Source organism: Rhipicephalus sanguineus, chromosome 1 (genome assembly GCF_013339695.2).
Source record: "Rhipicephalus sanguineus isolate Rsan-2018 chromosome 1, BIME_Rsan_1.4, whole genome shotgun sequence".
NCBI classification, from domain to species: Eukaryota; Metazoa; Arthropoda; class Arachnida; order Ixodida; family Ixodidae; genus Rhipicephalus; species Rhipicephalus sanguineus.
Window position 1 is genome coordinate 339,810,332 of NC_051176.1, and position 23,686 is coordinate 339,834,017.

At 40.7% G+C, this 23,686-nt stretch overlaps 2 protein-coding genes across 2 annotated transcripts in view; one reads left to right on the top strand and one right to left on the bottom strand.

The window, feature by feature from the left end:
* Positions 1–35: 35 nt before the first annotated feature.
* LOC119379615 (transmembrane protein 127-like) lies at positions 36–9,375 on the bottom strand (the record flags this gene model as incomplete). Its single annotated transcript, XM_037648923.2, is given in 4 exon segments — positions 36–3,559; positions 4,512–4,682; positions 9,031–9,126; positions 9,129–9,375. Coding segments are annotated over 4 exon segments (870 nt in total), but the record flags the coding sequence as incomplete, so codon positions are not given.
* A 3,051-nt stretch (positions 9,376–12,426) lies between these two features.
* Positions 12,427–23,686, top strand: part of LOC119379616 (putative pre-mRNA-splicing factor ATP-dependent RNA helicase PRP1) — a gene marked incomplete in the record, with an annotated part of 65,444 nt that continues 54,184 nt past the window's right edge. The window contains 2 exon segments of the mRNA XM_037648924.2: positions 12,427–12,602; positions 21,068–21,149. Of these exon segments, the coding sequence (XP_037504852.1) occupies positions 12,550–12,602; positions 21,068–21,149 (135 nt within the window).

Below are 23,686 nucleotides of genomic sequence, written 5' to 3' on the forward strand. Positions count from 1 at the left end.
AAAACTCAGTGCACAGACTAGTGGTGTTACACATATATCAATTCTAAGGATACTTTCTTCTTTAAATGTTTCACAATACTTAAATATGTCTTGATCATGCAGCCACATGAAGAAAACTGTATATTCACAGCTATTTCTTGAGGCTGAAAACACACAATATCTCACAAAAAGCACATAAGTCATTAACAGAAACAGATAAAACTATGATACATATACTCTTGCATAGTTACATGAAAATTCCTGAAACATCCCTTTGGGCTGACCGCTGGTTCCTTTGTGGTGAACATGAGCACAATGATTCCATAGACATTTGATTACAACACTTGCCTAGCATATCCAGTCCATAATGGACTAGACTATTGTTAGGTATTGCCTATGGCAAGATGTGGAACATGCCACAAGTGCTGCAGGCAATACCATGTAGGCTAACGTAACACGCCATTTCAAGCTGCACAACAAAACCACGAAAAAAAAGTCAATGTATCACACAATGTGCTAGAAATGTGCCATCATGGTGTAAGGCTCTGGATGACAGGTGTTAGTACATTCAACTATATTTAACAAGCCCACTGAAAGCAAACATTAAATCAATCTAAGTGGTATACTGACCTTACACAATACCTTCCAGCATTATTTGGCAAAAAAACATATCAGCAATGAAGGTTAAATCTGGGAGTCCCTTTCCCTTTCTTAAATTCAGATTCCCAAGCAAGAACCATGGTTAACATGACACAACTACCCATGACAGCCAAAACTTCACAACTGTTAAAGCTCTACAGACTTTCCAAAAGACTGCTACTTTCTGTGAAGCATTCCACTGCTTGAAATGATGAAATTTGTTCATGATGCCACCTATGAAGTTCTCACAAAGGATGCCCAGTTACTCTTCATCTAGTCATAGCAAATTTTTTGTGGAACAGGAGGTTTGCCACAACAGCTAAATTTACCCGGTACCCATGGTGACCAAACATAAAACTTCTACTATCTTCTGTAGTAATATAAAAAATTTCAGCTCTCTGCTTAATTTTGCTAGTCTTGTGCAAGTATCACAAAATCTTCCAGGTAGAATATTTTTCAATTTTCACTAGCAGCACAACTTGTGCATCACAGACAGCAATTTATTAGCGTAGGCTGGCTAGTGCCAAAAGCTGCGACACTGCAGTGATTTGGACCAAAAATATGTAGATGGTATTGTAGCTAGCGTTTCGTTCCCTTCACATCTCAGGTTAACAAACCTCTGCTTTTGAAATCAGTGACATATTTCCAATTTAACCATACTAAGAAACCACATGTTCCATAACCTATATCATAAATAATACTATAAGCATTATTCTGGACTATGGCAGAATTGCAATCTACATATCTAGCCTGACAGCATAATTTTTACGATTCAAATTTTCAAGTAAGCACAGAGGCTACAAAAAAGTTGTCATGCTCCTTAAAAGTTATATTCAGTAAAATTAATCACCCATTTTCAATATTTCTGCTATTTTCATATGAACTAAACAACTTCATAAAATAAGTCCATTTTCACTCCAATGGAGAAGCTCTACAATTAGTGATGATGTCCCACTGAAATTTCCCAAAAGCTTCAAATCCCATAAACATCTCCCGCAATCATGTGAAAATGTTTAAACTAACGGTATCTGTGAATGATAGACAGCGTTCTAGAAGATATTCACTACCCAACAGCTCACCTGGCAAGAATACATCACAATTTGTGAAGATTCATGCATCAAATGGCCAAAGAAAAAATGAAAGGAATCGTTAAAAAAAAAAAGGCCAAGTCCACAGACGTACAAACTGAGAAGAATCAGTGTGTCATTGAACACATGAAATAGACGAGAACCAGAAGGTGCAAGGGCCTGCTCAAGCACTTTGGTATCACAGCATGCCACTGCAGTATTCTCCCTTCAATATTTAGCAATTCGTAAACTTCCAAAATGACAAAACATTCGCAGTTAGCCTCAGGTAACCACAAACAGGGGAACAACCATTTGCAGAGACGCTAACCTTCAATCACTGATGGAAAGATGCCTCTGGTTTCTCTCCCACTGGGAGTGAACATTACAAGTCAAGAATATCCGTAAAGATATCCCAAAGAAGGTGGTGTCTCAATGTTCCGAACTTCACTACAAAAACTGTTTGTGCATGTATGAGCAAGATTCAGTGCCTCCTCACAAACCAAAAAGGGTGGTGCAACTAGTTTGAATGACTTCCAAAATTTAATTTCCACTGCAGGATGACCTTCAAACAGGTTGGCTTTAAATGCACTTTACTTTTCTATGTGGACTGTTCTAAAAAGCAATGCCTGCTCTACGCAGAATTCCTTTTGACATCAACATGCCATGCCTTGGAGAACAGCTGGAAACAATTAGCTGAAGTACATACTTACTGCAAAGTTATGCTTCCCCGAGTGATTCAAATCTTGCATTTGTACGAAAGATGTTCTTTGAAAAACTAGTTAAGTAAGGCTGTTAACAAGTGCTGTTGCTACAATCTGCTTCACTTGCTTTAATGGGTATTTCGTTTGTGTGCAGGCATTTTAGCTGCATCCTGTACAGTTTAGTATTATATATTTACCAGCTACACATTGCAAGGATAGAGTGGTTCAGTGGCCTCCTTTTGTTACGCATGAACATTTAGAAACAATAGCTTGTAGATTCAATACAGACTGCTATAACTGGTATAGTGAACAATATTAATGTATTATAGTATTATTGCATTAATATTCCCATGCCATGTAAATTAAAATATTCAGAGTGCTATTTAACCTAGTAGCAACCGGCACTGCTCAAAGTACAGCAAATGTGCATAATGAACTTCATAAAGAGCAACACAGACTTGTTTCACAGCCAAACTTACACATAGTATGTGCACCCCTTTGAAATAACATATTAAGAGCAGCACATATTAAAGCAACATTAATACTGCAGTTAAAGTTTTAAAATGAAAACAGTGATCACCCACCAGTTCCTCGAGGTGTCCCTTTACGTCCTTATAATGGCTGCAAAGCAATGGACATCTTGCATTTAGCTGCACACACAAGGCGTTGCACAGGTTTTGTTGCAGAGAATGTCAATTGTAGCTGTCGCACACACACATTTTCAGTGGGAACCAGCTTCGAAAACGAACATTTGTCTCCACGTGACCAGACTGGAGTGTTTCATTTGGTGAAGTGGCAGATGCCCTAGCTGCTTGCCTCACGGCGAGTATGGTGGCAAAGGAGGCAGGCTATGCAAGTGGGTCAAGTCCTGTCGATAAGGCCACATTTCTGAATGCGAGATGCCTACTACAAAGGTCTCTCGTGAGAAGTCATCATCCAGAAGCAGGCTGTCAATGGCTGAATCACCAAGCCGTGTCACTGGCACAGGACGAGCCAAAAGGTTCGCACCAGCGGCCAGAACAGCTGCAGCTCCAGCTGCTGCTACAAGGTGGTAACTAACACTGAAGCTGACCTCCACACGTGAACTCCGGCTTGGTTTTGTCATTTCTTGTTGCACCTCCATCAATGTTGAGATGTAGTAGCATGTGCCGACAATTCCAAGACAGAATCCCACTGCACAGTAAAAAATAAAAGACAGTTGTTTCAAAAGGAAATGGTGCATGTATCCTTCCTGCCACAAGCCAGCCCACTAAACTTCCTGTCTATGTGTTACTAGCTCAGAAACAAAACCATTTTGAAAGTCCATTTAACAGCTCCATTGCAATGAGCTTTTCTAGACTCTGCAATTATATCGATGTATTCGCAGCCCTGTCACTGTACAAAAGGTCAGTCGGTGATTGTTTGTGTGTTCATACTAGGCTTCCAGTGGTTGCTTTATTTTGCATAGCAGTCTGAACACAGTTCAGGGCTTTTGTTAGCAACTGTAAGCCTAACTTGTATAAGACTCAGACTCATTAAGTATTCGAAATTCAAAATGTGTGGTCCTGGCCTTACATGAAATAAATACTAATTTACAAGTTTACAGAACTCAAGTTCAAAAATTGCAGTTGCCACATAGGAAACCTAGTATCTGTTTCAGCAGACTGCTTCCTCCCGTGTGTGTTACAGAGCTCTGCAACACCCCTTCCCAGCACACCATCACAGATTTCTCCCTTTTCCCCGCTGCTTTTGTTTCCGCAAGCATGCTTGATAAGTCAGAGTGCATGCAATGCCAACTATCGGCATTGCATGCACTGTCAACTATCGCCACACAAGCTTTACATTAAAAAATTTTTTTTGATCAATGAATAATTGCTTTCTGACTTGTGGTCCAAAAAAAGCTGCCAAAGGGCATATCATATTCAATCAGCCTGCATGCTTATGCAATACAAATAACATTGTGCTGGTCTGAAATGCAGGAAAGGAGAACACAAGTGCTACAAAGCCCCTTACATCTCCAGGAAATAAACCACCAAACTGCATCCCATAGTACAATAGAAAAAAGAAGTCATTACAAAACTTCAGCATGTGCATCTACGCAGAAATAGCAGCTTGGTCATACGCTATAACATACATACGTACATACCTGTCAAAATGCTGCAGAAAGCATTTCTTCTAATGGTTCTCAACCACTTGTATGTAACACCGAGGGCATCCATAAAGAACTGCAGCAAACTGCTCACGATAGCCAGAAAACACAAAACTATGAGCACTCTTTGGAGGCTGACGATGGTTGGAGTGACACAGTCTTTCATCACTGCAAGAGAATGCAATATGGAGATTAGAAAACAGGTTAACAGGTCTCACTATTCTCCCTAACATTATTGCTGTCATCCTTGAACAAATAAAAGTGTCTTCAAGGAGCAGTTTGTTTGAGTTCGCTTTCTTTCTATGTTTCTTCTAATAAACCTTTCAGTTGCGAGTAAGCGCTTGTTGTGTTTCTTTCTTTGTCAGTGTTGTTTGTGCTACTTCAACCATTTATTCCCTTTCTTTCCCTCTCTCTGTGCTTGTTCTCTCGCCCATCAGAGCAATTGCATCCTACACCGGACAAGTCGGTGCACGCGTTCTGGGAGTGAAGCAGAAGATGAAGAAGAGGACGAAGAGAGCACGTGCCGGATCATGATGACAATAATTTTTGTTTGCGCCAAACGGAGTTTCTCCGAGCTTAAACATCTCCGCTGTTAAAACTTTCACGTTGTTTCGCACAGCTCTGGAGCATTAAGCACATCTGATACATTGTGGTAAATACATCTTAATAATTTTATTGTATATCATGGTTTTGGCACACGAAATCTCGGCAATTATAATTTTCCTGCATCCCTGACTTGACATGATGTGAGCACCACACAAAGCATAAAGGAAAGAGGTGTTTCAATTGTGTAATTTGTGGCAACAGGCCACTTCACAGGTTTGCATGATTTAAAGTAAAGCAGTTGTTGCAAGCAGGTCTTCACTTAATATTAGTATGGCTGCTAGATCCTGTGACAACTTTCATACCTCGTGCCCACCCTTTCTCCACTTCCCGTGGGGGGCGGGGGGGAAGAGGAGCACTGTAACTTTTAAAGAAAACAAATACTAGATATTTTCACAAGAAATGTGGACAAATATACAATTTGTAACCATGTCTTTTACAATGTTTTGTCAATGGCCAGAATTATGTTTCACCCACATTCTTAATCGGATCAGCTAGCCATGAATGGTGACAGAAAATTGAGCTGAAAGCATTGCTACAAAATAATGGCACATATCGACGCATCTGATCAATGCTGTTTCAATGGAAAAAAAAAAGAAGATACACACAAAATAGCTTGAGAACTCCCTCCTGGATGTTCATTCAGCTTAAAGGGGCTCTGCAACACTTATTCAGCATGGTCAGAAAACACTGCCGAATGGTAGTTCAGGCTCCTGAGAACACGTGAGCCAAACATTAAAGTGCAGCATGCAGCCTGGAATTTACAATTAATTTTCAAAGTAAATGATGCCATATACCCAAATTCAAGGCCATTGGCTGATTTGTGGTGCGATCTTGTACGCATTCCAAATAAGCACGGAGGCATGGTGTTACATCCAGCTGCACGCGAATGGCCACTGTGAACCGCGACAGACGTCACGGCCTTGCATTGAACAATCGCGTGCGGCTCGATGTAATGCCACACCTTCGTGCTTATTTGGAATGTGTACAAGATCGCACCACTGAGCTGCATAGTTACCGAGGTCATCACGTGCGTGTGCGCATGCAATCACACTGAAAGTAAACCACGCATTCTAAGAAAAAAAAAAGTTCTCAAGGTCATGACGCAAGCGTGACGTAACTTCTTTCCCCCGTGCCATCCCTCCCTGCTTAGCTTCCAGCACGATCGTTGGGAGGAGAGAAGAGAGAAAGCAATTACAGCATGCAACAAATCTCCCTAACTGCGCTTCGCACTTGGCGGATTCCAAAAAATTTTGCGGCGGTCAATTCGTGAGGCAACAAACTCCTTTAATGAAGCCATTTGATGGTTATTTGGAAAAGTGTTGCAGGGCCCCTTTAAATCATTCCATAATTAGAGGCAAAGTTACTTTAAGGCTGGCAATATGTATACCAGCATAATGAACAAAACATTATGCTGGTATACAACTGATTAACAAATAAGTTAATCAGTTGGATATTTATTAGATTAGAATCATGAAGTAGTACTGTATCCTGCAACCAAGCTGATCAGTTGTCTACATCTATTTCAGAGATTATTATGGGATCACTTAACATTAAAATTGAGGATAGCAGCAAGCTAATGTAGCTGCATTACAAAAATTAAAAGTTACAGATTCTTTGCAGTAAGCAATTTGCGCAACTGAAACAAGACTGAAGCCTTGGTCTGCTTCACGCTGAAGTCCATGAGAGGCCTTGTGCTAGGCTCAAATGCATGGCAAGCAGCTGTCAGTCGCTGTGTTTGTATTAACAGTTCAAGGCACAGCACTGTAACAGTGCACTTATGAATAAATGTGGCAAGAAACAAAAAGAATGTGTGCCATAAATCAGTGTAGAGACAATCATAGGCTTATCTGTCTCATGTACTAAAGACACAGGCCTTGTGCTGGAGCATCACTGCAAACCTTTTGTGCAGCAAATGGTCTCAGTGAGAAACCTAATATAGTAGCATAGCTTTTCAAACAACTAGAATAAGGGCTCTGATCACATAATCCGAATTGTGATGTACCATAGGATGTTATTTCTATGCTATCACAGAAATGGTCAGTGCCCTGGTCACCATTGTGGTGTCACATTTTATAACTTGCACATGCATTTCAAACAAATTCATGCACATAGCACCATCAAAGCGAAACTGCGTACAGGAAAAGAACAAGTGCCTACAGTAGTACTAAGTGGCTGAAGGTATGTTAGAGTTGAAAGGTTGTGTCACTGGCAAAGCATGCAAAACAAATTCATGCACAAAACACCATCAAAGTGAAACTGCATAAAAAAAAAGAAAGGGTGCCTGCAGTATATGTAAGTGGCTGAAGGTATGTTAGAAATGAAAGATCATGTCACTGGCAAAGCATGCAAAAGGAACTATAAAAATTCCTGTTATAAGAAAAATTTGGTACGGGCCAGACAGATGGTTCAACATGTTCAACCTCCTTCATGCGAACTTACAGATATGGATCTACTTCTTCCTAAAGTTAGAACAAATTATGGGAAATTTACCATTGCATTTTCAGGCATTTCACTTTGGAATTCATTACCATCAGATATCAAGTCATTCATTATCATTCAAACGTAGAACTAAGGAGCATTTCATTAGCATTTTGTCACACACATGGAATTCATTACGTTTTTTTTTCTACAGCACACTTTGAAAATTTACTATTGCCTATTTGTTAAGTGTTTGAATTTGGCCTTTATTTGATGCTTGTTTGCATTTCCGGTTGCACGTGACATTTATTCTTGTTTGAATTTATGTGCATTTGTAATTTTTTCCATTTGACTTTTTAAATATCTCATTTTATCATTTGTGACTATAATAAAGATTCTTTTATTTATGAATAGTGTTCCCTTCTATTACAGGCGCACTAGAAATTATATAAAATATGTGACTCACTGTTTGCCGAGATTCTTGTAACCCCCATTCAGTTTTTGTTAGGAGGTCCCGCCGACAGTATTTACTTCGGGACCTCCGAATGTGCAATTATATGTCTACGTTTTGGTATTTTTTTATTTTGTCAAATAAATCAAATTTTGTCAAATATACTAGGGACATAGTTTTCCTTCAGTATGGAGTGCAAGTACAGTCACGGCCATTACAACTGACCCATATACAACATATTTCGAAATATAACAGTCCATTCTTCTCGGTTTGGTCCGTTACGGCAGACCGGACAGGAGACTAATCATGAGAGAACGTTGGGGTGACAGTGGATTGGCTTAGAATTCACTTGAAGCAACAACATCCAATGCAAAAGGCAAGAACAACCATAAAAAGTGGCAGTATAAGAGAACAGAGAGAGAAAGACCACTAAGTAATTGCTTGATAAGCTGCCGTCTTATTTGGCATCCATAACTGACTGTACAGATGAAACAATGAAAACAACGAGCATGCCATTTGTTCAGTTTTCACTTGCTTCATAAAGATCACCTTAACCATCATCATGACAGGAATGTGAATGTAGATGGCATTCGCAGTGATAGGACCTTTTTTTTTTGTTCTTGTATAGAAGTGCACCAAGGTTGTGCCAGTAGGAATGTCGTTTCATGGCCCATGCACAACATGTTCCTATATTATATCCCACCTCACATATCTAGATTGACTTTGACGCATTAGGTGATGTGAACATCAATAACACTTCACTTTAAATGGATTTTTTTCAGCAATAATCAAACCTCTCATGCATAAAAAAAAAAAAAAACAGGGTTTAAAGTAACTAGGCTATCTGGCTGCATGAAAAAAATGAAGTGCATATGTGTACAGTTTCTTTAAGGTGATAAATGACAGTCCAGCTTCTTTAGTTCTTTATTAACGCCACAATCCACTTGAAGCTTTGGATATGAAAACATTCACCCTCGTCCTGTCTGTTTCCAAATGTGTGGTTGCCTAAGCGTAGACAAACACAAAACCAGCTGAACTTACCTTCATTCCACCCATAATAGACATAGGAAGGCAATCGTGACGGTCCATTGACGAAGTGCCGGGGAAATACCTCAAAGTAGCCGACATAAAGAAATTCTGCACCCCCAGATACTTATGGCCACAGCCACCACCCTGCAGATAAAACCAGCGTGGATGCACTAAAGCTGTAGAAAGCGTGGCAATGACAACAATGCTTAGAACAGCTGCCAATAAGTTCCGCTCGCGCTCCTTGAGGCGCCAGTGATGGGGCCGATGATGTCTCGCAGCTGCTCGCTCCAAAGGCATGGTGCACACAGTCTGCAGCTCTAGCTGCGTTTTGCCTAAGACACCATTCACACACTGTAGTCACCACTAGCTCCTCCTGCACAGACCATAAGGTGCACATGAGTTTAAATTTCTCAGCATGTACTACACACTCAAATTTATGCAGCCAATCACTGACATGCAGCTAGAACACCAGCAATCGATACATTAAACACACTTAACTTTTTGCAGGACCAGAAAACGTTAAGTTTCACAAGGCCAAGATAAAGAACTTGGAAAGGGTAATTTTCTGCATCTAAGAACATACTTAAAAGAGAGTGTGCTTCCTCTTCCATACCAGTAGCAATGTTCAAAACATTACTGCTCAACAGTATTACAAAAAATTCACAAGGGATTACTGCATCATAAGGGATTACTGCACAGCAAAGCCAAGTACAAGGAGCATCAAATCACAGTACAGCAAGATCAGGTAGAGAGAAATGCATACAAAAGGTGCATGGTAAAGCAAAATAAATTATTGACAAAAGGATGTAAGTTCCAGTACAAGCAGAGCTTACAGTGAGCAACAACTTCATGTCAGGTATAAGAAAAAAACACTGGATTTCTGCTTCGCAAAAATTCTTGTTCATTTGTCAAATTTTTAGAAAGTATTAAGAACCATTGCTGAAGTTTTATCATGCAAAATTTATTCCCCTTCATTTTCTTCTTTGGCCCTACACATTTTTTTTTCACTTTAACAGTTGCTTATTATAGAATCACTTGAGGTGGTCAGCTCCCTTCTGCTTGTTTGTATGAACTGTTACAGCAGGTGAACTTTACACACAAAACAGGGCGGCTTGGCTTTTCAGACAATTGTGCCTTTAGCGATGTCCACCAGGAAAATATATGCAAATTATCTTCAACATAATCCACTATCTAACCTTGAATTCTTGTAATTATTCACTTCACAATATACATTACAGTTGTCGAATTAAAACTAGTCAGCCTACAGGCATTTCCACTGTATTGGGAGCCCTGAAGTTTGTTTCAACATATCACTCAAAACAATTGGCATCACATTACTAGCAGCTTTTAAATGTGACATGTATAAAAAAGAAAAGGATGTATTTTATCTTAGTAGCACAACATACTTCACTGAGTACTCCCTCATACATGCTCCCATAAAGCATATCTATTGACAGAACATTTTAACAGTTCATTAATGCATATACTTTGATCTGGCACATGGCACGTATGAATGGGGTACATCTGAACAGTCTAAAGGAATGCCAAATTTAGCTGACTTGCACAAGCCATACATGAAATCAAACCTTAATGCTGATATACATAACTAATTGCCTGAAGGTAGCAAGCGTGGAGAAAGACGAGCCAAGCAATATGAGCAATGGAAAATACAGCTGTAAAATAGTTTTTTGCAACAAAGGCCTTATCATGCGAGGCTCACTTTTCAGACAAGTTAGTCATAACTTGAATAAACATAGGGCGTTATGCAGCATCGCTGAAGCTACATTTTCTGAGTACATTTGAAAATTAAAAAAATAAAAAGATTGAGAAACAGCTTGCACAGATCAGTGAGTAGCAACTTGTATCTATCCTGACAAACTTTGCTTTCGAGTTCCCACTACAGGACTCTTGGCACTTAAATCTCGCGCGGAAATTGTGGTGCGCAGTCTAGTTTGTACAACGGTGTATACGGTAACAGTAGTGCTCAGATTCAACCGAAAGAGGCGAACAGATTTATTACTGTCTACAGCCCTTGCACTCAATAAAGCTGGCTTAGCCTGCTGAGAGGCTTAGAAGCACGGAAGCTTGGGCGAGTTGTCTGACACTACAGTAATTTTCAGACACGATAATAAACTAACAAGGGAGATAGTCAAGCCTATCTGATTAAAGAGAAAGGCGACGCGTGTGTCAGCCAGCCTTTAATGAGTCTGTTGGAATGCGAATATAATCTGCTGCAGAAATCTGGCGTCATACCAAAGTGATTTTGTGGTGTTTTTCTTGGGCTTTTGTGAGCACTGCGCAAGTCTGCACGCATGTGCGCCATCTAATAGGGTTTACCTTTTTCCAACTTTCTTGTAATAAATTTCAGTTTCAAGTTAGCGCTCGTCGTGTCCACTCTTTTTAGTCTGTCCCTGTTTTCTAGCGCTTTGAAGTTGTGCCGTGCTGCTGAGAGGGTTTGCACTGCAGCCTCTCTGCCGCGAATCAAGTAGCGCAAAAGCAGTTACAACAAGACGCTAAAGCTAAGCGATAATGCAAATATACTCTGTACATCAATATCTATTCATTGAGTGCTGTTGTACAAGCTCCAGCAGTTTGCTTCTGGAGGAGAAACCAAGGAAGTGCGAGTGGCAAACGAGCTTATACAGACTACACTGCAAAATGCGATCAGTGTTAAAGGATAGGCCGAATGAATTGTACAGCCTGTCAGAATGAACATGCAGATTATCGTACACAGTTTAATACACAGGCTAGGGCTGCTTCCCGGACGCCCCGTAGCTATAACACATCGCAAAATGCAGGTATTCATGACCTTGGCGTATGACTCACGACGGAAAAAAAAAAAACAAAACAAAAACAACATCAGCATGATGCCGAGGTTACATCTCGCGTATCTAAGGGCAACACAAGAATATATTACACGCAGTATGCCTACATTTTCTTGCAGTCTTAGGCTGGAAGCGGTGATGCGTGCAGAAGATGAACTTCGTTTGGAAGCAGTGGCTGCGAAGACTATTCAACACTTGGCTGTAACATGTAAGATGCAGTCGTTGCAGGTTAAATGAATATCATGAACATAATTTATGTAAAAGCGTCCTCAAATAATAACTGGAGCGCACTACAACATATCAACCATGCAAAGTACAGTATCATTAAGTAGTACATAGATCAACGAGCTAGAGCTTCGTGCTAGCGTTGGCATGGCGTTGACTTGCAGTCAGGTGGGCCAGATGATGTTATCCAACAGATGAAAACATTTGCACGTCAAGACGTTTTCGCTTAATTGTCGTTGAAGTCTTTAAATGTTACGAGGTAGTACCAGATGTTCTATGGTAGTACTGCTACTGCTGTTACTACGCCGACTACGCTACGCTTTGTTCTGACTTGACTGCAAACATGCTGCAAACCACCGCCATCGACACCATGCAACGCCGCCATGGATGCCGCCTGCGCCTTTTTGTGTTGAGGCCGTAGTGCCATAATACGCTCGTAGAAGTTGCGGGGGCCGTTTGTGGGGCCTTTCTCGCACCTGTAATGTCTAAAAGACACAGAATAGATGTGGGAGATTCCCCGGTAACCAAGAAAAGGTTTGTGCGAATTTCATTGGTCTCTTTTGCTAAATTCATGGCATGCTGAAACGATATCGGTCGTTGTTTATTAGGCCTATTTACTGCTTTGCATGGTGAAACTCGTGAAATCTCTGTTTCTATGCCAGGTAAAGTTCCGGTCAGTGATCGGCAGTGTCGTATTCATGTTAAGCAATAGAATAATGCAACCAATGTATTTGACTTCGTCAATTCGCGTTGTGTTGCCTTAAAGATACACGCTACTCTTGTGCCGCGCTTTCGTGTCGGTGTTTCCTGTTTAATTGAAACGAATGCGTTTGTATTTACGCACGTGGTACAAGAGCGTGCGTTATCAAAAAAAAAATATATATATATATATTCTTGACTTGAGCTGTTACTGGTAGCCAAACAATAAATATGTTCCGGGTGTTGCAACGCACTCGGCTGTACGGCCTGGACCACAGTTATCTGGAGCGGCCGGCTGCGTACGCTGGCGCAGCCGCTATCTCGCGGCAGCTGCAACGTTCTACTTACGTTTGTATTACAGCATGTTGACCATGCATGCATTATGACCATGCTTTTTAATAGTACATGAAACTGCCCTTGAAGCTTGTTGACATTAATGTAGCCTGCGCGATGGTTCTTTCTAAAAACAGGTAGTCATTCATTCACAGATGTGCCCAACATTAGCGCGGGGTGTATAGTTGCTAATTAGTTAGTTACGGGTATGTGAGAATAATGCGAATCGCAGTGCCATTCTGTGGATTGCTTATTCATTCTCAAATTCGAGAATTTTTTTTTAGATGTTAAACATGTCAAATTTGTAATAGTCCACATTGGACTGACAGCATCAAGGGTCAAATAGTGCACAGTCTAGCTTTGTATTCATACCTGAATTAACACTATTGATGTATATTGGCTTATACGCTCGGGCTACTCATTTAACCGCAAACACGGGTACTTTAGGTTCTGCTAGAATATGAAAACAGCTTTGCAGGCTGAGTACCGCGGCACTGTTGTTTGCCTTTATTTTGATCTGGAACACACATTTTTAAAATTATATCTTACGGCTTCAAACAGATTTAACGTTACTTGGTATGCGGGAGGTCAACTAACTCGAGGACTATGCCTGTGTAGTACCATTATGCTTGTAACAAGCTTGAAAAACTTGGCTCAGGTGGAGTTCACATGGATCGAAAGTGCCATTTAAGGCACATTACCTCATAAGTGGCTAATTGAAAAAAAATCATCATCATCAGCCTGTCTACTCCCACTGCAGGGCAAAGGCCTCTCCCATGTTCCACCAATCAACCCAGTCCTGTGCTTTCTGCTGCCACGTTATACCTGCAAACTTCTTAATCTCATCTACCCACCTAATTTTCTGTCCCCCCTCACACATTTGCCATCTCTTGGAATCCAGTCAGTTACCCTTAATGACCACCGGTTATCCTGCCGACGTGCTACGTGCCCGGCCCATATCCATTTCTTCTTCTTGATTTTAACTATGATGTCCTTAACCCCCGTTTGTTCCCTGACCCACTCTGCTCTCTTCCTGTCTCTTAAGGTTACACCTATCATTTTCCTCCCACATTAAAAAAAAAAAAAAATATATATATATATATATATATATATATATATATATATATATATATATATATATATATATATATATATATACTGCCCACAATTTAGGCTAATAATTACATTCTTCCAACTGAAAGGTCACGTCTGTCTTTTTTTTTTTTTTTTTCAAGAGAAATATATTTAAACTAGCGTACTACAATCAAGTGATCCTGGTAATGATTGTTCTGAGGCACTCAAGGATTGCTTGAAAGTAAGCAGTGGAAAGATGTTAAGAACATGTTTAGGCATCGTAACAAATGTGCATATATGTTATAAGAGCTTTTGACGTATTGTACAGTTGATTGCAAATTCACGAAGAATAAACCAAATTAACGTGAGAAATTTCTCTGGAAGATGACCTTTAAAAGCATCAAATAATTGCACACTTGAGCACAATAAGTAAATCACTTTTAATTGCTGTGTGCACCAGAGTCATTTGTCTGTAATCAGTGAGAGCTCCGTTGAGTGCATTTTTTCAAAGCAATTCTTGTAGGATTAGTGTGAATCCTGCAAGAATTGGCTCAGCAAGCTTTTTTATGTTTAGTTTTGTTGTATGTTTGAATGTTATGGAAGTTTGTAACAGGTCATGTACTTACTATAGTAACAAGCAAAAGGAAACTGCAGAGAAAGTGTACTTTGTTGTTCATATATTTTCGCCCATCTTTGTAGGACATGAACACCAGGTAAAAGTTGTGCAGAGCATGCAATTTTTCTGCAGTTCTTGATTTCTCGTCTTTGTGTTTCTCTTAATGTCAGAAAGCTGGCTTTTGCTCAAGTAAGATTGCCAAGAATATAGCGTAATGCTGCAGAAAGTAATGTTGTTTTGGCTGTCGTGCAAGGCAGAAACAGTCTTACTCAGTGTTCTTAAGTTTGTTTGTGCACTCACTCCAGTTTTGATGTAAAAGAAAAGAGATACCGTTGTGCATGTTCCTATTGCTTTATTGATATTGTTTGAACTGATTGCGGCTGCTCTCACCTTATTCGAAAAGTGTGGCTTACTTGAAGTTGCATTTCATATCTGTGTTATTTCTAGAGATGAAGCAGTGATAGAGGTGTAAAATGAAGTGGCCTGACTGGACAGATCACCGGGATTTGTGTTGGTCTGAAAGTGGTTTTATGTTTGTGTGCTGTTACTGAGGAAAATGCTAACGAAAATTCAAGGCAGCGTTCGCAAACTCTTTCTTCACATAACTCGCATCTCATGGTTTTATGCACAGCACATGCCCTTGTCTAATTCATGTGAATACAAAGAGGTCGCATTATTGAACAAAGAAAGCCTCAGCCAGGAGCCAGCATTCTGACTGTGAGTCTTCTTCTAGCGTTACCTCGATGCTGAGAAGTTTCGTTTTTAAAAAGCTCGTGTCTAGGCTATGGTGTAAGGTATAATCTTTAGGTAGGTGTATCATGCCTTCCAAGGTGGGCCTGATAATGTCTGTTATTTCGAAACAGCACCAGGAGACGATTCTCTGATCACGGGAGAGGTGGTGATGCATTTCTGTGGAAAACGTTCACTGTTCTGCATCAAATAAAGTGACATGACTGTGTCGCTTTGTCAAATCTTTGTCATCAGTGCACATTTTCAGAGGAATAACTGTTTAAGGGCGTATGAGGGGCCAAATGTCAACTTTTGAACTGCTGCACTAATTCTGATGAAAATTTCAGGGATGGTTCATCTTGATATTAGGACATATTACAATTTTCAGTGCCCTAGCTTGAATACAAAAAAACCTACAGCTGTTATAATGATCAATCATGTACGCTAACTTAGGAAAATTATCATTTCAAAAATAATGAAAATGTGGAAGTTATTTATCATTTTAAGTCCTCTAGAAGGTTTTGTTATGCAGGGTAAGGCTAGTCGTGTTTTTTATGATGTTTCTGTAAAAATACCATCGCTCTAAAAGCGATTTTATTCGTCACCTTGCAACTTATATGCAAGAATGCTGAGACAAGGGAGAGATACCGCAAGCTTGGAAAACGGCGAATATGGTCTTCATTCCTAAGCCAGTGAAGAAGCTCAGTCTTGAGAATCTCAGACCCATTTCCATCACATCTTGTGTTGGAAAATTGGTGGAGCACGTCATCCAAACAAGACTGACTAGGTTCATGGAAGATCAAAACTTGTACTCTGATACCATGATAGGCTTCAGATCACACCTATCGACGTGCGATATTATGCTGCAGCTGAAGGAGCAGATAATAGACAAAAAGACTGTTGACACCAAAGTAATAGTGGGACTGGACGTTTCCAAGGCATTTGACAATGTCAAACATGAAGCCTTACTCGAGAACCTTAACGCGCTAAACTTAGGCGTCAAGACATACAACTACGTAACAGATTTTCTCTCAAATCGCACAGCCACCATCAGCATGGGAGGACAGTCGCTCGAAAACCTTAAATTGGGGAACAGAGGGGTGCCACAAGGGTCCGTCCTCTCTCCAACTCTTTTTAATATAGCGATGATCGGGCTTCCTTAGAAGTTGGATGGACTCGAAAACCTACATCACACCATATACGCGGATGATGTGACGCTGTGGATTGACAGGGGAAGCGACGTACAAATAGAAAGTACACTTCAGAGGTCTATAGATATCATAGAAAAATATCTCGAACCGATAGGGTTGAAATGCTCGGCAGAAAAATCAGAGGCTCTTTTTCTACCATCACAACAAAGGAAAAGAAACAATCCCCCTGGAAGGGGTTGAGATATTGCTTTAGAGTGAATGGCAATGCTATTCCAACCGTAGGCAGTATTAGAATCCTAGGGTTGCGCATACAAGCAAATGGAAAAAACACTGAAATTATCCGGAGACTCGAAGCTAGAGCGAACCAGACGTGCCGCCTGCTCAAGTGCATTTCTAATGAATGCGGGGATGAAGGACGCCAATCTTTTGAGGTTGGTTCAAGCTTTCGTGATAAGCTGTGAACTATACGTTGCCCCTTATCTTAAACTGGGTAGTGCAGAGAAAGATAAAATTGAAGCCATTATAAGAAAAGGCATCAAAACTGCACTAGGGCTTCCCCCGAACACCTTTACGGTAAAACTTCTTGGGCTGGGTGTCTCCAATACTTTGGATGAGCTCATGGAAGCCGCCACGATGTCGCAGCATCAAAGACTTTTGAAAAGTAAAACCGGATGAAAAATCATGGAGCGCTTGGGGTTTGAGCCCACGGAGTGTTCCAGACAGACAGCTAGCATACCTAAATCAACTAGGGACAGACTCAAAATTACACCACTGCCGAAAAACATGCATACGGTGTTTCATGAAGGCAGACGTAAAGCAAGAGCTGTAGCCCTGCAGGCCAAACTTGAAGGTCGATCCGACGTGCTTTACACAGACGCTGCTGAATACGAAAGGGGAGCATACACAGCGGTAGTGGTTCGTGAGAGTGGAGACCTGGTCTCGTGCTGCACCTTTAACAGCACAATCGCAACTGAGGCAGAAGAACTTACGATTGCTCTGGCAATAACACAAAAAGGTACACTAGTGATTGTTAGCGACTCTAAGTCAGCGATTAAGAATTATGATATGGGCAGGATCTCTGCTGCAGCCACCAAAGTTCTGAGACAAGGACCAGTACCCGTAGAGCAAATCTCACTGACATGGTCTCCGGCCCATCAAGGTCTGAAGGGGAACGAGAAGGCGCATGCGATCGCCCGAGGGCTCACTTTCCGGTCGATCGCCGCTGACTCGCCGCCTCCACTCGAGCAACCCCTCTCCACAGGAGACGAACTAAGAACGTTCTATGAAATCACCTCACATTATAAATCCCACCGTAAGATCTCTCCAGAGGCAGCTAAACAGCTGAACAAAAAAGAGGAAATTATGTGGCGAAAATTGCAAACCGGGGTGTTTCCAAACCCTCACTTGTACAGTAAATGTTTAATTCCTGGAAGTTTTTAATTCCCGATGTGCGCACTGTAATAGGACTGCAGGTCCAGTGCATATGGTCTGGACCTGCCCTTCCTACAACGATCCAAGCAGAAACGTAGAATCCTGGGAGGCCTTATTACGCAGCCAAGACGCCGAAGAACAACGTAAAGTCATCGGTCTCGCCCTGACCGCTGCCGAGTCCCAAGGGATTCCAGCCGACGGCTAGGGGAATGAACGGGGGCAGAGGCCAAAGCCTCCTCCCCCGTCATTCTCGACGGGTGTAAATAAATGTTATCTCTCTCTCTCTCCTTGTCACTGCATGTCATGCTAGTGAATTTTTGTGTGTGCGTGTTAGAAACTACTTAGGAATCAGAAAAGTACCTTATCTTGTTCCTGACACAATTTCAGTCTAGAAACAACCTTGTAGGCAGCTTTGGCAAAGCAGTTTGGAAGTGATAGCTTTCCTAAGAGGCGCGTTCCCCCCCACAAATGTGAACTGAGCAAAATGAGTTAAAATTTCACAGCATGCTATGTATTTCGATGGCCAAAAAAAAAAATTATTAGTGACCTCCTGCATAAATATGGCCTTCCTTGTGAACATGACACTGTTCTGTAACAATTTCATGCAATCGTTTTCAATTCAATCGTTTCCTCAGTTTCAGTTTTGCAGCGACTCTGCTGTTGGCGCACAGCTCGAAATGTGCCTTATTCATTCATTTGTTTGTCTCCTGATGTACTTTCGACAGACGGTCTTCTGTGACAAAAAGCACGAAACACTAGCATTCACTTCTTGTTTGGTTTCTTGCCTGCTTTGCAGTCGTGTCTTGAAAGGGACGTTTTAGACTCCCTAGCAAACTCGCGCCACCCTCTCGTAAAAAGAATTTTTAAAATTCTTTTCTGCTCTAGAAATGACAACGAAACTTGGTGAGGATGTTCTTTAATGAACCATCCATCCAAAACAACTCAAATTTTAAAATGCGTATTTTTTAAATTGTGTTTTTAGCCCCGCATGCCCTCTTAAGGCTGTTAAAAAGACTTACATTTGGTTGGCTATTAAACCGTATCCTGCAAGTAACCACTAGTACTCTGCCACCTACAAGGCAGAAACATTTGCACCAGTACTTTGTTGGATAAGGAAGCGGATAGTAGTCCTGTCATCAGTCGTCGTGGCTACAACTTTTTTTTTTTTTCTGCTTGTCCCTCATATGCCCCACAGCATTTTCACGCAGCAGGTTTTGTCCTTAATTTGACACGTGTGCACGTGCTGTATAATAACATGTACCAGTATGATTGCTGACATTAACAACTTTGCTGGTAATCATGCAGAGCTGTCCATGACGTTTCTGTGGCACTGAGAAATAATAAAAAACAGCACAAGTTGGTATGTTGCCCCAAGTCATATTTACGAGAACTGATGACTAAACAAAATCCTGGGGTCCCCTCGAGTTTGAATTATCAAGAGTTAACTGTGTAGCCTCTTCAGTGAGTGCTTGATTATTGTATTTTGGAAAAGTTGATCTGCAAAGATGTTTGTGACTGGAATGAACACAAACTGAAGTTATGGCACTGGAGTTACTGACCTGACTTTAACTTGAGTTTAAGAACCTGTAGAAACTCACCTGCGTTACACTATACAAGTGCCAGCTGCCAAAGAAGGCTATTCCAACATAGCCTTCTTTGACCTGGCCACGAGTGCTTTGGCTTTTTCCTGGTACAAGGTTGATGAATGTGATATTGTTGGTGCACTCTGGCAGAGAGATTTGTCGCTGCTTAAAAGGGGTCATTGATGACGCGGTCTGACTACTAATCTCAGTTTATCATCGTAATTCAAGGTAGAGGGCCCAATATGGTTAGTCTTAATCTCACACAAAACAAAAACAAGACTGGGCCCTGAGCACACATTTTAACTTCAAATTTCAATTGTGAAGTAATCTCTCTAAACTCCTCTCCACTGACAGTGACAGTCATTTTGGCATGCACCATGTGACATCAAGAAACGAGGAACCACTACTATCCATATTGCTTTTTTAGCGCAAAAAAACGACACCACAAGAAAGAAGACAGAACAGACAGAAGGTGTCGTTTTTTGCGCTAAAAAGCAATATGGATTCTCACCAACTAGTCCGCCAACGCATTCTGTTGAACCACTACTATGTTGTGCTTTGAAAGAGTGTGATACCAAAATGGACATATATTTTGCTGCATGTTCCAGTGTCCAAAGGCTTACTCATTCCATTGTGCTTGCAATTAATTTGCTTGGTAAAATACTGCAGTAAACTGCTAATACGTACCTAAAAAAATATCGAGACATCATTGCATGGCTGTCATAGCATAAAGTATTAGCAATTTCTTCCTATTTTTTGTACTGTTTAAAAGCATGGTCTTGGTGATGGCTTCTGTTATCTGATAGAGTTGTTTCAGAAGGTGTTGGTTTATTTCGTCACCCTTCATAGTTGCAGCACTGCTGTACGGTTTAACTATGGCAGTGAAACGAGTCAAACAAATTTTCTACCACACAGTGACTGAATGTACTAAATGTTGCTAGCTTGTTGAGCGTGTGTGGGTTAGCGTGCAATGATTCAACCATGAAATGTTGGTGTCATGGCCCCTTTAATGCATCAGGAAATAAGTATAGCTATCACTTTCAACAGGTCATGGCACTGTACTCGTAGCCATTTGCTCTGTTGTGCCTGCAGAAAGGTGGCCTCTGCATGTATTATGTAGCTGCACCACATCCTTAGACATGTTCACTACCTGTTAAGACAGGGATCTAAAGGGGCACTCGTAAATTAAGGTCCGAGGTCCTGATGAATAGAAGCTGTTGACCATTAACCAGCTGCTGTTTTAGAAAATGCATGGATGAAACATGTTACCCAGAACTGGAAGCAATGTCAGGTGCAAGAATTGAGTAAACAAATAATGTAATTTGGAATTGAGCCTGCAATGTGACTTCTAGTTTATACTTCCTTTTTGTGCCATTTATGCAGAGATCGGGACATCGATTATGATCGGGAGGACCGGAACAAAGAGAAAATAGACAACTGCCATAATTCACAGTCAGTGCCAGTGGTAAGTGTTGTGGATAATTATTTTTGCTGTATGTGCGTATGTAAAGCTTTCCTTTTTTTTTTTTTCTTGAACAGCTTTGCTCTCTCTTCTGGTAGGTAGGTGTTGTTGCTGTTCCTATAAACTGTTGGTGGTGAAACAACTGGGTAGTCCCACAGTCTATGATCATTATTGCATAATAATTGGGAAAACATTGGAACAGCCAATCACTCCTTAAAGCATGCTTTATTTCAAAGCTTGTCTTGCAGTCTTTCAAGCCTTGTTGTCCCTCAGGTGCTCTTTGACAGAGCCAATGGAAGTGGAACTTTTGCTTTATATGCATGCTACTTTCCTGATATTTGAGTAGTACTACAGCATTTATATTTACTGCCTTTGAGATTGTGCAGCACTACCTTTTGCTTTTATGCTGAAATATTGTAACATTAGTGAAGAGTCTCGGTTGTCACATTAACTATGCTGATTTTGCATGGTTATGTGAAAGCAAGAGGCTCACGGTTTGTGGCTGAGGTGCAGCAAAAACATCAGAAAATTTTGACTGGTGCGCCTGCTGCTAAGTTAAAACGTTGATGCATGGATATGGTCTTCAGTAATACGTTCTGGCAGGCTAGTTGGTTCATAGTGATAAACTTTCTTAAACTGTGCGAGAAGATGAAGACACAAGTAATAAAAACATTCAGAAACACCACGAGCGCCACTGAAACACCACTGCGCTCTTGGTGTTTCTGAATGTTTTTCTTACTTGTGTCTTCGTCTTCTCGCGCAGTTTAAGAAAGGGTATGGTATGTTGAGATATGCAGAATCTTCATACTTCATTTCAGTAGCGTTTTCTGCATAAAACATAGCTTTTAAGTATAACATTGTGCAGTACATGAAAGAGAAGCTGAGGGATCTAGAACATTATATCACATGAAAAATTTCGGTAGCACCCTTACCTGAAAAATGCGCAGGGAGCATCACAGGGGAAGAAGGGAAGCTAGAGTCACATTGTCATCGTTTCCTAATAGTTTCTATAACCATGTTAGTTTTCGGGCGATAAGATAACTGGGCAAATCATAAGGACTATTTATGGAAGAGCCAAAGCGGTCCAGGTTTGTCATTCCTGCCTGTAGGCGTCTCGTTCATGACCTGCACAAAATAGCGGGTTCAGGCCTCACACCCATATATCCTTTTAACAGCAGAATAACATGTAATCACTTGGCCTTGATGTAGTGGTGTGGTGGAGGTTGTTTTGGTTGTGACATTGGGAAAGGGGTGGGATATAAAGAAGTCAGAGTTTGTATGTATGTGTCAGGCAGGGTGACAGGTGGGGCACTTGCTGTCAGTTTTTTTCTTGACATTGTATAAAACTCCTCGCTATGGGGACATTTCTTGAAATAGTACGAAGTAAATCACCTTGCAGCGCAGTATGCCAATACAGGTTAGAATTGAGACAACACTACGCCTCTTGGGAACGCTTATGTGATGCCATCAGCGAAGCCTGTAATATACTTAAGGGGGGACACTGCTCTTAAAAATGTTTCTTTATTTCTTGATTGAGTTTGATGAAACTTGGTGACTTTATGTATATTTGTGTGCTGATTTCAAATATGCAATTACTTTTCTAGTATAATGTGTAGTTTTTAAAATACAGAATATTTCATGTGCCTTTTGGGGAGCAAAATTATTCCTAAACTGAGTTTGTTACAAAGGATATAAGCATACCACAATAATCTGCATTCAGAACTGTGCACAGTGCAACAAAAATAGATGTTTTAAGCCCATTTGAACAAAAGTTATGGTATGTTGAACATTTTCGAGTGAGTCAATTTCAAGCTGGAATTTCACTCGTGAATGTTCAACACATCATAACTTTTGTTCTAATGGGTTTAGAACATCCATTTTTGTTGCACCGCACACAGTTCTGATTCCAGATTGTTGTGATATGCTGATTTACTTTGCAACCAACTCAGTTTTAAAAAATATCGCTCCCCAAAAGGCACATGAAATATCTTGTATTTTAGAAACTGCACCCCATTTTAGAAATATAATTGCATATTTGAAATTAGCACACAAATATACATAAACTCTGGAAGTTTCAGCAAAATCGATCAAGAAATAAAAATTTTTTTTTTTCAGGTGCCATGTCCCCCCTTAACAAAGCCTTACACTTAGCTAGTTGATTACTTATATTCGCTTAAAGATTGTGGTGCTAAAGATTGTCGGTAATTATGACTGAGACAGAAAGGGCCTGAAGTGCTGACTTAAAAGGACCGACAACTGATTTTTCTCACGACTCGGTTTTTTACGGCGCGACAGAAAGCTCGCCCTTCGCAGTGTTTGTAGCTGCAGTAGTTAATCCCAAAAGCATATAGTTATTTTACAAGCAGTATTTTTCGATCTGAAGGGATCTGTACGCGGATGTACCTTTCCTCCAGCAACGCTGAGAATTGATAGCGATGCCGCCAGCCCTTCTCGCGATTTGTGAAAGCTATCGTTCTGCTTTCGCAGGAGTTCGTGTAAAATGCTTAACCACCTTTATTTAGAGCTTTTCAACTATTTTT